Raw genomic sequence first — 13,879 nt, forward strand, 5'->3', positions numbered from 1 at the left:
GATTTTCTACATCCCACAAGAGCTGCCCAGCAAACATTTAGACTCAGAGGAGGAATCTTTAGCCTGCATCAGTGCTGAACAGTCATGAAAACACGGTGTCAAGAGGACTGTTGAGATATCTGTCCGAAGCTGCAACCTGCATCATTTTTGAAACATCCACACCTAAATGTCGTTCTGATATCACTCTAAAACTGTTTCCAACGCCAACTTAGGAATTCTATTGTGAAATCTGGCGCTGGGCGGGCCGATGTTGAACTGACACATCACAAAAATGGGACTGTGTGCGTGAAGACGAAGATTGAAGATTTTGTAGCTTCTTTTCAAAAATTCGATTTCAGTGATAAATGAGTCATTTCTGATCGAAAATGTCAGTTGCAACTTTATGATTCCAAGTTCACCAACACTGTCCCTAGATTATTCTTATTCTTATTTTAGATGAAGACAGACTTCAGGATAACACGACACACTGTGGTCTCGTCAGACTAGACTGCTCTTATCTCTATCTCTCTACACTCACTTCGTTTTGCCACCAGTGTTAAAAAAAGAAATGAAATATGAAAGCTCTATGGGATTCAATATAGTTTTGTTTTAATCTATTTAGATGTTAATATATTGATATATAGAAGCCAGACATATTAACAAAAAGTATTCTTATTTAGTTACTCATCAAACCCTTACCAAGAAAGAGTAAATGAAAGGGAGAGAGAGACAGGTAAGAAAGAGGGACACGGACAAAGAAAGGGGGAGATTAAAAAAAAGGGAAGGAGAAAGAGAGGAAACTGCACACAGCAATGCCTTATGGATGAAGAAAAGCAGAGCAAAGCATAAAGAGGAGGGGAAAAAGACACATCTATGTGCAGAGATGAATGACAAAGACAGCCTTTGTCTTTCTTTAAGTAAAGATGCGTGTAACTTTTTACAGAGGAGCCAGACACGGCACAGGGAAGGGCAAAGATGCATCTGGTAACATTTGGTTTCAAGTTTCTTTGTAAAATTTGATTTTGTTTATTGGTCAATGCCTTAAGAAACAATGGATCTTCATAAAAAACAACCCGAAGGTGTCATGTTCACGCTCACATTAGTGTCACTTTTCGACACACTATTGTACGTGGACTATAGATTGACTGATCCGACTGAGATGTTTTGCACTGAAGCGGCTGTAGAGATGGTTTTTAGTACCCTAATGAAAACGTATACTTACTGTAAATATTATTATTCCTTATTTTTTGTTCATTATTAACAAATCCCATGAAAAGACCAAAACCAACAATGTGTTCGTCCGTCTCTCAATACTTTCGGACTTTACGACCCTCAAGCCCATTGGAAATAGTGCATTTGTTGCTGATTTTTAAACATTTGGTATTTACACAGCCACGGGCGACGGGCAAGTCACGTATAGGCCAGTCTGGCTTTGCCAGACCCTCCTCCAAAGCACGCTGGAGGAAGGTCTGGCTACTCCATGTTGCATTCGGGAATGGAAGGAAAACTTGCTCTGGTTTAATGGCATTTCTTTAAACCAATCACAATCGTCTTGGGCGGTGCTAAGCACGGGGAAAAGCCGCGGTGCCTCTGCAAAATAGCCTCAGGAAGGAACTTTTGTGGTGGAACGTGTGTACGTTCAAAAGTTGTTTTAGTCGTGCAACAGAAAACTCAGATTGGACAGATCAGAGCAGTTAACCATAGTCCTCATACATCCACCCGAGTTTAGCACGCCGACACAAAGAAAAAGGAACGTAACGGACATCCGGCTAAAATGAGGGACATCTGGTGGAATTTCCCGCGGCAAGTGGAACGTCGTGGATATAGACTACGTCGGACATAACGTTAGTTTAGTGTCAGGATCCCACAGTCTCCCCATTCTCCCTGCTGATTCTTCAAATATGTTTCCACTTTTAACTTCATTAAAGCTCAGTTTTTCGAGTCGACAGCTTCTAAAAACTTAAAGTGCCCATATTATGAAAAAATCACTTTTTCTGGGATTTGGGGTGTTATTTTGTGTCTCTGGTACTTCCACACGTATACAAACTTTGAAAAAACAGCATCCATGCTGTTTTGAGTGAGTTACGGTTTCTGAATGTGTCCTCCCTTCAGTCTCCGGGCGAGCCGTTCAAAATCTGCACGGCTTTCTACGTCACTAGCCGAGACGAGGGGCCTAGGGGGCTAACCGTTAGCATGCTAGCGCTAGCATGCTAGCGCTAGCATGTTCTCAATGGCAAAACACTGCTACAACACACACAAATTCACCCTAACCTACCAAATAAATTGTATAGAACTACTTACATGTCTCTGTTCTGCAGGTATTCCACGCAAAGTTGGAAGTGCGCCCTAGTTTAGAAGAAGTCTCCCGGCTAATCCTGCCTTGTACAGGCCAAAGTTGGAGCTAGCTCACGTAATCCTTACCTAGCTACTGTGTTACAGAAGTTGCGAGGTCTCACTCTGTAGCTAAAACAGAAACCTGACAGCGTGTGAAAGGAGGAGCTGCAGCAATTTGCAGTACAACTAAAATATGGTGTTTTTTGAAAATTAAACCACGTAAACCTATTCTGGTACAACCTCAAAATACAATTATGAACCTGAAAATGAGCATAATATAGCCACTTTAAGTTATTTACCCTGTTGGTTGTGAATATCAGCACACACCAGCTTTTAGGCATTTTTGTGTTGTTTGCTAGCAGACGAAATTGACGAGGATGCACCTTCGCACAATACAAGTCAACGGAGAGCGGAGAGTTTTTTCCCCTTCCGCTGGGCGTGGCTTTGATCGCACAACACCTGATCTTTTTGAAACACTTTAAAAATGAGTCTGGTTTTCTGGAACCAGTCTAGAAGAGACAGTATTTAATACATAACGATTTCTATATTATTTGACCAACGAGTGTCCCCTATAAATCATTAAATGAATAAACAAGTTGGTGTTTTTTTATACAGAATGTTGTTCTTGTCAGGTTGATGAGTGTTACCATCATGGGTCACTAAAACTCTCCACTGATAAGAATGTCTGACATATTCCGGCATATTGTATAGATTTGAAGCAAAAATATCTTATCAGACAAGCACTGCAGGCCTTATCAGCCCCATACGCAGTATCAGAAACCTGTAGAAACAATGGGTGTTCTGTGTGTTTGTAGCAGTCAGCGGTTTATCTGTGGCACTTACTACGTTGAAACGTAACACTAATGTATTCTGTCCCAAACTGGACTCCCAGATTTATGAAGTTTTTTTTAAATTTTTTTTTTTTTTTTTTTTAAAAGCACGACTCTCAGCGATGATGACAATATAACTGATATTCACGTCACAGTCTCGAAGACGTGAGATCTGAAAACAGAGACACAGTCAAAGCAGTGTTTGTAATATTGTGCAGCTCTACTTTCTTACTGTGGCCATTTAAAAGCATTCATTGTTCGTCCATTTCAAGGTATCGTAGACAATCACTCCGCCTGCCTTAACTTAACGCCTGCCTGAAAACACACACACACACACACACACACACACACACACACACACACACACACACACACCTTGGTTTTCCAGTTGTGATAGCTGTGTGTTAGCACTCTGTACAGTATATTTATGTTGTGAAGTGAATATTTACTGCAAGATGAAGTAGAATTTCAACCAAAAAAGTTCTCTGCTTTATGTTGAGGTCAAATTGCTACTGTTGTGGAACTGATTCTCTTGATATTGCCTTTGTTATTGCTTTTTGTTCACTTTTTTTTTTTAACATTTCTTTTTAAATTTTCCTGTGAGTTGACAGTCCCATCTTAAACTTAACAATGTCTTTTTTTTTCTCCCGAAAGAGAAAGTGACCAAAATATTTTATTCCTTTAAATATATTTTATTGTAATAGCATCAAACCAATAAATTTCAGTGAAGTAATGCTCCACTTGTGTGTCGGCTATTATTTCAACAACATTCATCAGTTGTGCACAAATGATACAGAGCTCATATATACAAGATCCATTACAGCAGTCATAGTGTGGCTGTTATCTAGCCTTAGTCAGACTTAGAAACATTATTCACATCAGTTACATTCTAAAACACTAAATGTCAGTTTTACAACCAAATCCTTACTGGAAAGTCATCATTCAATCAGTCTTACTGTGACATCTGTCATTTTGCCATTGAAGAGTTTTTTTTATTTTTTAATTTTTTTATTTTTTTTCATATGTGATTACATGCGAGTGATTACATTTCTTAGTGGAACAAAAGTCCTTAGAGAGAAATTGATTTGTTCCTCAAATGTCCAGCTACAAAATGTCTAAATGTAGAACATGTTGAAGAATACAGCATGATATCTGACAACTAGAGGCGAGGGGACGTTTGGGCCCAAAACGGGGTGGTTTATGTGGTACTGAGTAACACAGAAATGAATAAAATGCGAGATGAATGGTATGAAAATCCTCGGTTGCTGCTGTTATTTATCATTACTCTACGGTTTAAGATCAGTGGCTGATCAAATTGTTTTCAAACGGTGTTTTTCAATGCACTTGACTCATGTGCGCTATGTGGGGATAGCACCACGCTCACAATGTCAAGGAAAACTACATTACCCATGTCCACAGCAATTTTTGGGGCTTAGTTTGGCCTTTGTTTGATGGGATAGTTGAAGAAGAAGGGGGAGAGAAAAACCTGACATTGAACACCTCAGTGCCCGCTAGCTTCAGGCTACTGTTATAAACCAAACTTGGGTATATGACAAATATGACAGTAAGTGTTGTCTTTTCCTGGCTTTAAAGGCTGAATTACAGTAAAGTGATGTCATTTTCTTAACTTACCAGACTCTTCTAGCTGCTCTATTAATTGCCTTTACCCACTTGGTCATTATATCCACATTATTGGTGATTATTCATCAAAACTCTCATTGTGTTAATATTTTGTGAAAGCACCAATAGTCATCCCTACAATTTCGCCGCAATATCAACATTGATGTATTTGGTCAAAAAATATCGTGATATTACATTTTCTCCGTATTGCCCAGCTCTAGTCTTATTGATTTATTTGATAGAAATCATCAACAGTAACACTTTACAGGAAGGCATTATCAAACTTGGTCGTCTGCGCTGAAAATGTTTGGTAATAGGGGTGTACGATTCAGAAAATGTCACGATTCCGATTTTTAGGCTCACGACTCGATTCAATATCGATTCTCGATTAAAAAACGATTCACAGTATGTACATGTAGTTACTTTTCCCATGTATGTATGTATATATATATATATATATATATTATATATCTTATACATCCCTTAGTACATTCATGTGGATTTTTTATTTAGTTTAGTAGCTTTTATTTTCCATATTATTCATGTGGATTTGTTGGTTATTTGTTATTTTAACATCCTGTTATGATGTATGTGTATGTTGTGTGTGATGTCTGTGTGCTACTGGGACCTTGAATTTCCCCTTGGGGTTCAATAAAGTATCTATCTATCTATCATGTGATTGCAGTATACAATACAATAATGTTGTATACAATAATACAACAGACATACAATAAAATTAATAAATTAATAAAAATTCTATGAATCGGTAGAGCTTGAATCGCGATTCCAATACGAATCGATTTTTTTGCACACCCCTATTTGGTAACCATAAGACAAGTCATGAACCACAATATTCTGCCATACTAGAGGCCATGGGCCTTTATTGTTCTCTGCGCCGCGGAGGAGGGTCTGGCTGGTCCACGCAGCATTCCGGGATGGGAGAAAAATGTGCTCTGGTTTATTGGCATTTCCTTAAACCAATCAGAATCATCTTGGGTGGCGCTAAGCGCCGGAAGGAGCAAAAGTTGTTTTAGTCGTGCAACAGAAAACTCAGATTGGACAGATAGTCTAGCTAGCTGTCTGGATTTACCCTGCAGAGATCTGAGGAGCAGTTAACTGTAGTCCTCAGAAATCCACCGGAGTTTAGAACGCCAACACAAAGGAAGTGGAAGGTGACGGACATCCGGCCGAAAAGAGTGAAATGTGTCATTTTAATTGGCGATCAAAAACACACATCAAACGCAATGTGCTGCATTTGTACGCGTTGACTGCTGTCTGTCTGTGTCCATCCATCCATCTTCATCTGCTTATCCGGGGTCGGGTCGCGGGGGTAGCTGTGTTGTATTTTTAAATTGTATTTTATGTCATTTCAAACTGTACTGTATGTACGTATGTCTGTTTTATTTCCTAGCCCTCCTTCCCTTCCCGATAAGTGGCTCTGTCACTTGTCAGGCCGCCTATGTCAATAACAATCTTAATTTAACGACTTGCCTGTAAAAAAAATAAAAAAAAGGAGTTGAGGGAAAATGATCTGATCTAACGACAGTGTGAGAGAAGGTGGCGCTGGCTTCTTCATCCTTCCTTCATGCTTATTTTATTCCACACTTTCCCTCCCAGCAGAGACCCGTTCTCACTCCCAACTCGTGAAATACTGACGCTTGGTCAGTGGGTCTCAGCATCAGAGACCAACGCATAAATCCCCCTTTTAGCGTCTGTATGGGACGCACCGGGCAGAGCAGCAGCTCGCCCGCTGCGCTGTAAGATGACGTAGTATTAAGAGAGACAACGGTAGCGAGCAGTAAGAATCCGCGTAAGGAAGCAGGTTGGGTTGGTGGGTCAAACAAAACAGGACTTTCACCCAGGAGACCTGAATCGTACATTTTGTAATCCCACCCACGATCTTTTCCTGAATCTAACTGTCCCGTTCTTGTGCCGCATATCAATTAAACGGACGTCCCGACCCAGAGAGTCAAAAAGTGACGCCAAGAGTCCCGACCAAGCGCGTCTAAATACGACGCTAAAGGAGACTTTTTGCATCAATGACACCAATAACGATAACGCCAGAGGCACCTGACCAAGAGTCGCTTTTTGACGCAATGGGAGTGAGAATGTGTTGCAACGCAGAGTGTGTGTGTGTGTGTGTGTGTCTGTGTGCATGCGTGCGTGCATGTGTGTGTGTGTGTGTGTGTGTGTGTGGTGGCAGTGCACTTCTTAAGGTGGGATCTGTGTCTGTGTCCAGTTCTCCATTCTTTTTCAGCGGGATGCATGCGTAGTGTAGCCGAGTATCAGGATCCACTCCATTCGCTGTTCAACAACCTGCGGGGGGAAATAAAGTGAAAGGCGTTTAACGACGACTCCCGGCTCAATCTGATGTTTAATGTTTTCGCATTACAGGAGTGCGAGTGTGTTTGTGTACAAAAGATAAAGCAAGAAAAGGAGGGAAATGAAAGGCAGAGTGAGAGAGAGCAGGTGTTGGAGTGGTTTAATGGCTGACAGCGTGAATAGCCAGCCCTGTCCGTCCCTGATTAAGAGAATGAACTTCTCCTTTTGTCTCGTCCGTCAACAACGAACACCCAGCAGCACTCAAACACCATCCGTCAGGCGCTCCTCACAGACGGCTAAACATTTAATGAATCTAAAAAACTTCCTTTCTCCCCCTACTGCCAGGCAATTTAGAGACACTGACAGTGACTTGACCCTCTGGGGAAAAAATAGGGACCATCTGTTGTGTTCGCCTGCACATTCAACAAAACAAAAGACACCGGGGGCAGTTTTCACACAGGCCTAATGCTGTGTACACTGCGCAGGTAAATGGAGACAACCTAGAAAAAAAATAAAATTTGCTCTTTCAGTCGTCAATCGTTTAGATTCAAGTCATTATTAGATGACGCTTTCTTCAGACACTCAGTGCCTTTTAAAATGAATTCACGATAGAGAATGTGAAAATTAAGAGCAAATGTAGAGCTGCAAAGATGAACTGTTCATGCTTTACATTTCTGGGTTTTGCTGAATGACAATTAAAGGGAATCTTGACTGTTGAATCTTGAAATTGATTAGTTGCCAACTATGATACAATTCCAGGTTCTTGAATGTGAATAATGTCTTGAATGTAAACAGAATATCTGGGAGTGTTTCCTATTTAAAAAAAAAAAATGGCTAAAGTGACGATTTCTCTTCTTATAAAATCTGGTATTTGACAAGGGAGCAAAGGTTTCCTGCCTATATTTCACAGCTTTGGAAAATCTGTTCTTGTTCGTGGGATGCTGTGACACTTTACTTTCTCTATGTGGGCTCAATTACATTCACCATATTTACATTTTTAACTTAGAACAACTCTTTAATGATTCAAGACCAGTATCAAGCGGTGTTGGAGTTGTACCTGATGGCTTGAACCCAGTCAGCTGGACCACCTGTTTGAAAAGACATACAGTACACAATACTCAGTCACACTGAAACAGTACCATATGCCTAGTTGTTGCAGTGATAATATATACATGTTACTTACTTGGTTTCCTGATACTGGTTTCAAAGAGAAACTCACAAGGCTTTCCTTTCTGAAGCTCTCTGTAAGACAAAAAAAACAAAAAAAACACACTTATTTGTATTTAAAGTTTGCATTTGTGTATGAAGGTCGACACATGTAAGACAAAAACATGCAAGCGACACAATGCACGATGAAATCTTTTGGTTCCTTCTGCATGTAGACCTCTGTTATTTGGCCTTCTAAACAATTAATGTCATTTAGTTATAGCCTTGTCTCTTCAGGACAGATTGCTGCTGGGATAAATCCAAATATGATATGTAATGTAAAATGGCATCATCTGCAATCTGAGGTCTATCCTTATCACTCATGATTCACTTATTCCAGCCACAAAAAGCAGTGGAAGTTAGGGTTGGGTACCATTTGAATTTTTACGATTCCGATGCCGAACCGGTACTTTTAAAATGATTCCGATTCTTAACCGATTCCTAAACTGATTCTTGAAAAACTGAAAAAATGACATCAAAGAAAGGCTCTTTTATGGAGTTTTTTTTTAAATTGAAAATTATTTAAATGTAACAATATATTAACATTAGTAAGTACTTAAATATATAAGTAAACCTAAGTCACCTAACACATAACTACAATAATTTAACAAATAACAGTTACACTGTTAACAAGTAACAACAAAAGAAATGTTGTTGAGTTGGTATGCCAACCAGCTTCAAACTTTAGCAGTTCTTTTGCAGAAAAATGACCATATTTGCCTTCTCTGGCAAGACATACACCTCTCCTGACTTATGGCATGTCCTGCACGGGAGAAAACTCTCTCAGGTGGTGTCCAAGATAGGGTCATGTCCCCGGTTTTCACTGTGACTGACAGACCCGAAATTGGAATGAAAGAAAGAAAACATTGACCAAACATATAGTCGCGCTGACTCGCGCACCCTACACGTGCAAACTCAAGCCAGAGCAAGCGCTGCTCAGAGCTCAGAGATGTTCTAGAATGTCCATATTTTACGATGCTAAAATTACTGTTTATTTACATGGAGTCTGGTGGGTTTAGCGAACGCATTTTTGCCAAAATTATAATGTATTCTCATGTAAACTATTTATGTCAGCACCGACAATTTTGTAAATTGCTTAGCCAGTGTATCCCACCATAATGGTTATTATATTGCCAGATTCCAGACAATCCCACTTACAAATATGAATATATATTTGTATGCTTCCTTGTGACATTAATGCAAAAATATGAAGAAAAAACTATTCAACCTGTGTGTGCATGGTTATAATTCTGAAGTGCAAAATAGTTCAGGCTACAGCACAAATATTTCCATCCATAGATGAGAATAATCAAGTCTTACCTCTGAATTTCTCTTCAAAGTGCACCAGATTGATGCATTTAAACGTTAAAATAGACTAAATGTTCTTACAGGGGAGCATGTCCATGGACCCCCCTAGGGGGGCTTGTGCCCCAGTGCAGCTCTAGGTCTTGTCATGCCCCTGGGGCAGTGTCCCCGTTTTAAGTTTTACAAAAATAAAAACATTACCTTCTTTGGAGGTATTTACGCTTCTGAGCCTTCTTTGGGGCATTTTCGGCCTTTATTTTGACAGGAAAGCTGAAGACATGAAAGGGGAGAGAGAGGGGGTATGACATGCAGCAAAGGGCTGCAGGCTGGAGTCGAATCCAGGCCTGCTGCGTCGAGGAGTAAAAGTCCGTACATGGGCTATATGACCGCCCCAAAAGATCATATTTTTGTCATACTGCACACTGCTGTAGCTCCTCTTTTCACCCTGTGTGTTGAGCTCTCTGTTTTAGCTACCGAGTGAGGCATCTCACTTCTGTTCTATCTTTGTTGGGAGTCGCACATGAGCAGTACCTAGGTAAGCACTACTAGCCAGTCAGAAGCAGAGTATGAGGGCGTGCCAGGCTAGCAGCTAGGCGAGCATTATAACGCGTGTTACAAAGTGACGCACATTCGTCACGGAAGTAAAGGCTGGACTACAATAGAGCGGTTTGTGAACAGTGTTTTCTGTTGGAGATGGTAAGTGCCTTTGGGGTGGACTTTGGGCTTTTTCACTTTGTACACCCATAACATGCACAAAAAATATATATAACACTATAAAGGAAAAGGAAAAAGCCAAGCAGCATAATATGAGCGACATCATAGCCGTCTGTACCCAGGTCATAGTCACCGTTTGTCGGCTAAACGTAACAACAATTGCTACAAAGGACGCATCCTTGCGGTCCTCTATACCCTACTGACAGTCACCCTTTCTCTGCTTAAACTTACTGCAACAACCGCTAAAAGTCAGCGACATTGCGGCCGTCTGTACCCAGGTCATAGTCACCGTTTGACGGCGGTTTTTCGGTTCTACTACTTTCCAGACCCCTCTCTATATAAAAATTAAAAAAACATATAATCTTATTTCCATTTGTCTAAGTTTATGTGTCAATGAATACAAATATTTGTTGTTGATCTACAAAATTATTCACTAAAACAGCTTTACGCTGTACATTAAACAGTATGGTTGCATGTCAGTTTGTAACAAAGTGGGAATCATCTTACTGTCCAACATATCATAACCGTGACGCTGGCGATGGTAACGTTCCTTACTAGAACACTTACGTTACTAGAACGTAACATACCAGACGTTGCAGGGCGACTTGTAGAGAACGTAAGCTGTGTCCCTATTCAACAATTCAGGCTACACGGTTGTTTTGCCAAAGTTAAATGCATAAATTTCCACTATGAGGGAAAAAAAACTTGGGGCTTCTGTAAATGTGTAAATGTGTAGTTGAACAACTAATGCTTTGCATTTTATTTCATAACTCTGTGTATATATATATATATATATATATATATATATAATGTGAAATCTGAATATATAGAATCAAAGCGTGGATATAGTAAATAGAAACTTATATATAATATAACAATTTATTAATAAAATAAAATAAAATAATAATAATGTTGTAATTAATAACTGACATGACTGACATCATCAACAACAACAAATTTCAACAACACACGCATGCACGCACGCACGCACACACGCACGCACCAGCCCCACGTTATGCAGCCTACCGTTCTTGATGACCAATGACGTGGAGGTGGAGCTGGGCGGTCCAGAAGTCTCACTGGTCTCAGGGCTGGAGGCGGTCAGTGGACTGCGGCCCCATGAGATGATCGGGGCCCTCTGGGAAGGCAGGAAGCTGGTTGGCTGGGAACAGTTCTGAAAATACATCCCAACCCAATGAGAAGTGTTTTAAAGTGAGGAATTAATCCTAAATGTCCATGTTCAAATCACATGTCAAAACTCACATTTTTAGAGCTGCTTTTACATGTGTGTACTATGTGGATTACTTTTTTTTAAAACTCTGTAAAGTTTGTAAAAAGTGCTTTATAAATAAAATGCATTATTATTATTATCATAAAGTATAATATATGGACTAGTCTACTACACTACTATTAAACAAAAAAATGAAAAAGGGAGTTATGTTTCTGTCCCGTACTAATGGGCCTGATCACTGCTGTGTGCTTTTTACTCACTCACCGTGAAAGATAAGGCCTTTCTCTTTTCCTTGATCCTCTTTATGGCATTCCTCACCTAAATGAAAAGCAGTGTTTACACCCACTGGTTTTGCAGCCTCACATACCGTACAAAGATACATTTTGATATTCTGCCACAGTGGAGACATGCAGCAGCACTGACAATGGACTGAATGCTGCCTTACCTCACTGTTGTAAACAGCATACACTAAGAAGATGTAAAGGCCCTGCGGAGAGGAGAGAGGGACGTGAGGCATGTGAAAAGTGGAAAGAAATACATTCCAATTTCATTCATACAGCTTTTATTGACAATTCCTCATCAAATCCATTTAGTACTCCACTCATTCTTAGACAAACTCTTCTTTTTTTTCAACAAAAAGGGAGCCATGTATTGAAAAATACCTCTTTATGTGCTCAATGTGTGTGGTTTTCTACTCCCTTTTGGCATGGACTTAAGTCTGATTCTGCACGTTGCGGCACTTAACTCATAGCTGACCTGAATCCACATTAGATCCCTCCATTTTATCTGTAATTTTGGAAAAGTGTTTTCACTAAGAAGAGGTTTGTTGACCTCCTGTATATCCAGTGATGTACTGAAGAAGCGGGGGGAACCCTGCACCCAACCGTTAATGCTCCACTGCAGTAGGAGCCTAGTCTCGCATTGCCAGACCTTCCTCCACAGCGCTGCTGTAGAGGAGGGTCTGGCTAGTCCACACGGCATTCTGGGAAGGGTGTGAACATGCTCTGGTTTATTGGCATTTCTTTAAACCAATCACAATCATCTTGGGCGGAGCAACGGTGCCTCTGCAAAATAGCCTCGGGAAGGAACTTGTTTTGGTGGAACATGTGTACGTTCAAAAGTTGTTTTAGTCGTGCAACAGAAAACTCAGATTGGACAGATAGTCTAGCATGTTTTTCTAGCATCCCGGAATGCTTTGTGGACTAGCCAGAACTTCCTCCACAGCACTGTGTGGCAATGGGAGACTACTTTTCGTGTTTTTTTGTTTGTGATATTGCGAGAATTCAAGCGGCCGTGCAAGTGTTTGGAGTTGTGTGCAACGGCCACACTCAAACACGGTGCAAAAAGCCTGCCACTGTAGAGAGGGGTGAGATGCATCATTTTTTTTTTTTAAATACTGGGATAACGGTGCACATTTTCAGACAGATTCTCCTGGAAGACAATCATAGTGTTGCAGTCACCCTGCTTACTCTCTCAGTGGGCGTAAATGGCAAATTGTTGCTTTCGGAAAAGTTACAGAAATTGACACCCCTTACCTTACCCAATTGCGACATCAGACAAGTTTGGAGTGAGGGGGTTTCAGAGGCTGACCAGCATTTTTGTTGGAGTAAACTGGTGCCTCTAGTTGCCATTTTTGTAAAAAGAAACCCTCTTGTGGTCTAAATCAGACCAGCTCTGTTCTTTAAAGTAGAGAAAAAGTCATTTGGAATTCCAGTCTTCCAAACTAAATCACAAAACAGATTTAGCGCCCTTATATTTATTTATATGTATGTAACGTTTGTCAGTGCCTTCCAGAATACATATGAGCTTTACAAAAAGCCTGAGGGACATTAGACGTTAATTCTGTTGATTTAATAGCACGTCTTCCCACTGCTGCGCGCTGGCATGAGTCCTCGATGACTCATGAGTTGTCGTTGACTCGTGAGTTGTCGTTGACTCGTGAGTTCTCGCGTGAGTTCTCAGTCAATCGCGTGAATCAGCCGGCTATGAGTGGATCTGTAGCAGTCGAGCGAGTGATGTCTCTCCTCGAGCTCAGGGTAAAGCAAATCCACAACAAAAGCCATTCTTTCACTTCTGAAATAACATACAACGTTCTGCGCGTAGCCTAGCTAGGCCTACTGTAGGTTTGGTGTATAAATGTAGTATGTTGAAATGCAATTAGGTCGAGCAGACAGTCCTAAACATTGCAAGCTCGTCTCGGCTCGCCTATAGATCAATACTGACTCAAGTGACTCAAGTGACACGCGCAACCCGTATAAGTTTAGTGAGTGACTCAGAATAACCAGAATCGATTTTGCAGGCCTAGCTCCAGCTGCAGGATCAACACTTTTGACAGCGC

General features: G+C 40.6%; 1 protein-coding gene across 1 annotated transcript in view; it reads right to left on the reverse strand.

Moving 5' to 3' along the window:
• Positions 1-3,292: 3,292 nt before the first annotated feature.
• The window catches only part of adgrd2 (adhesion G protein-coupled receptor D2), a 59,677-nt gene continuing 49,090 nt past the window's right edge, over positions 3,293-13,879 (reverse strand). Inside the window, exons 20-25 of the mRNA XM_078249615.1 lie at positions 11,987-12,028; positions 11,806-11,859; positions 11,337-11,484; positions 8,269-8,327; positions 8,143-8,173; positions 3,293-3,315 (exon numbers count right to left, since the gene is read on the reverse strand). Of these exons, the coding sequence (XP_078105741.1) occupies positions 3,293-3,315; positions 8,143-8,173; positions 8,269-8,327; positions 11,337-11,484; positions 11,806-11,859; positions 11,987-12,028 (357 nt within the window). The remainder of the gene's footprint in view (positions 3,316-8,142; positions 8,174-8,268; positions 8,328-11,336; positions 11,485-11,805; positions 11,860-11,986; positions 12,029-13,879) is intronic.

The sequence above is a fragment of the Sander vitreus genome, chromosome 5 (genome assembly GCF_031162955.1).
Source record: "Sander vitreus isolate 19-12246 chromosome 5, sanVit1, whole genome shotgun sequence".
In the NCBI taxonomy this organism is placed as follows: Eukaryota; Metazoa; Chordata; class Actinopteri; order Perciformes; family Percidae; genus Sander; species Sander vitreus.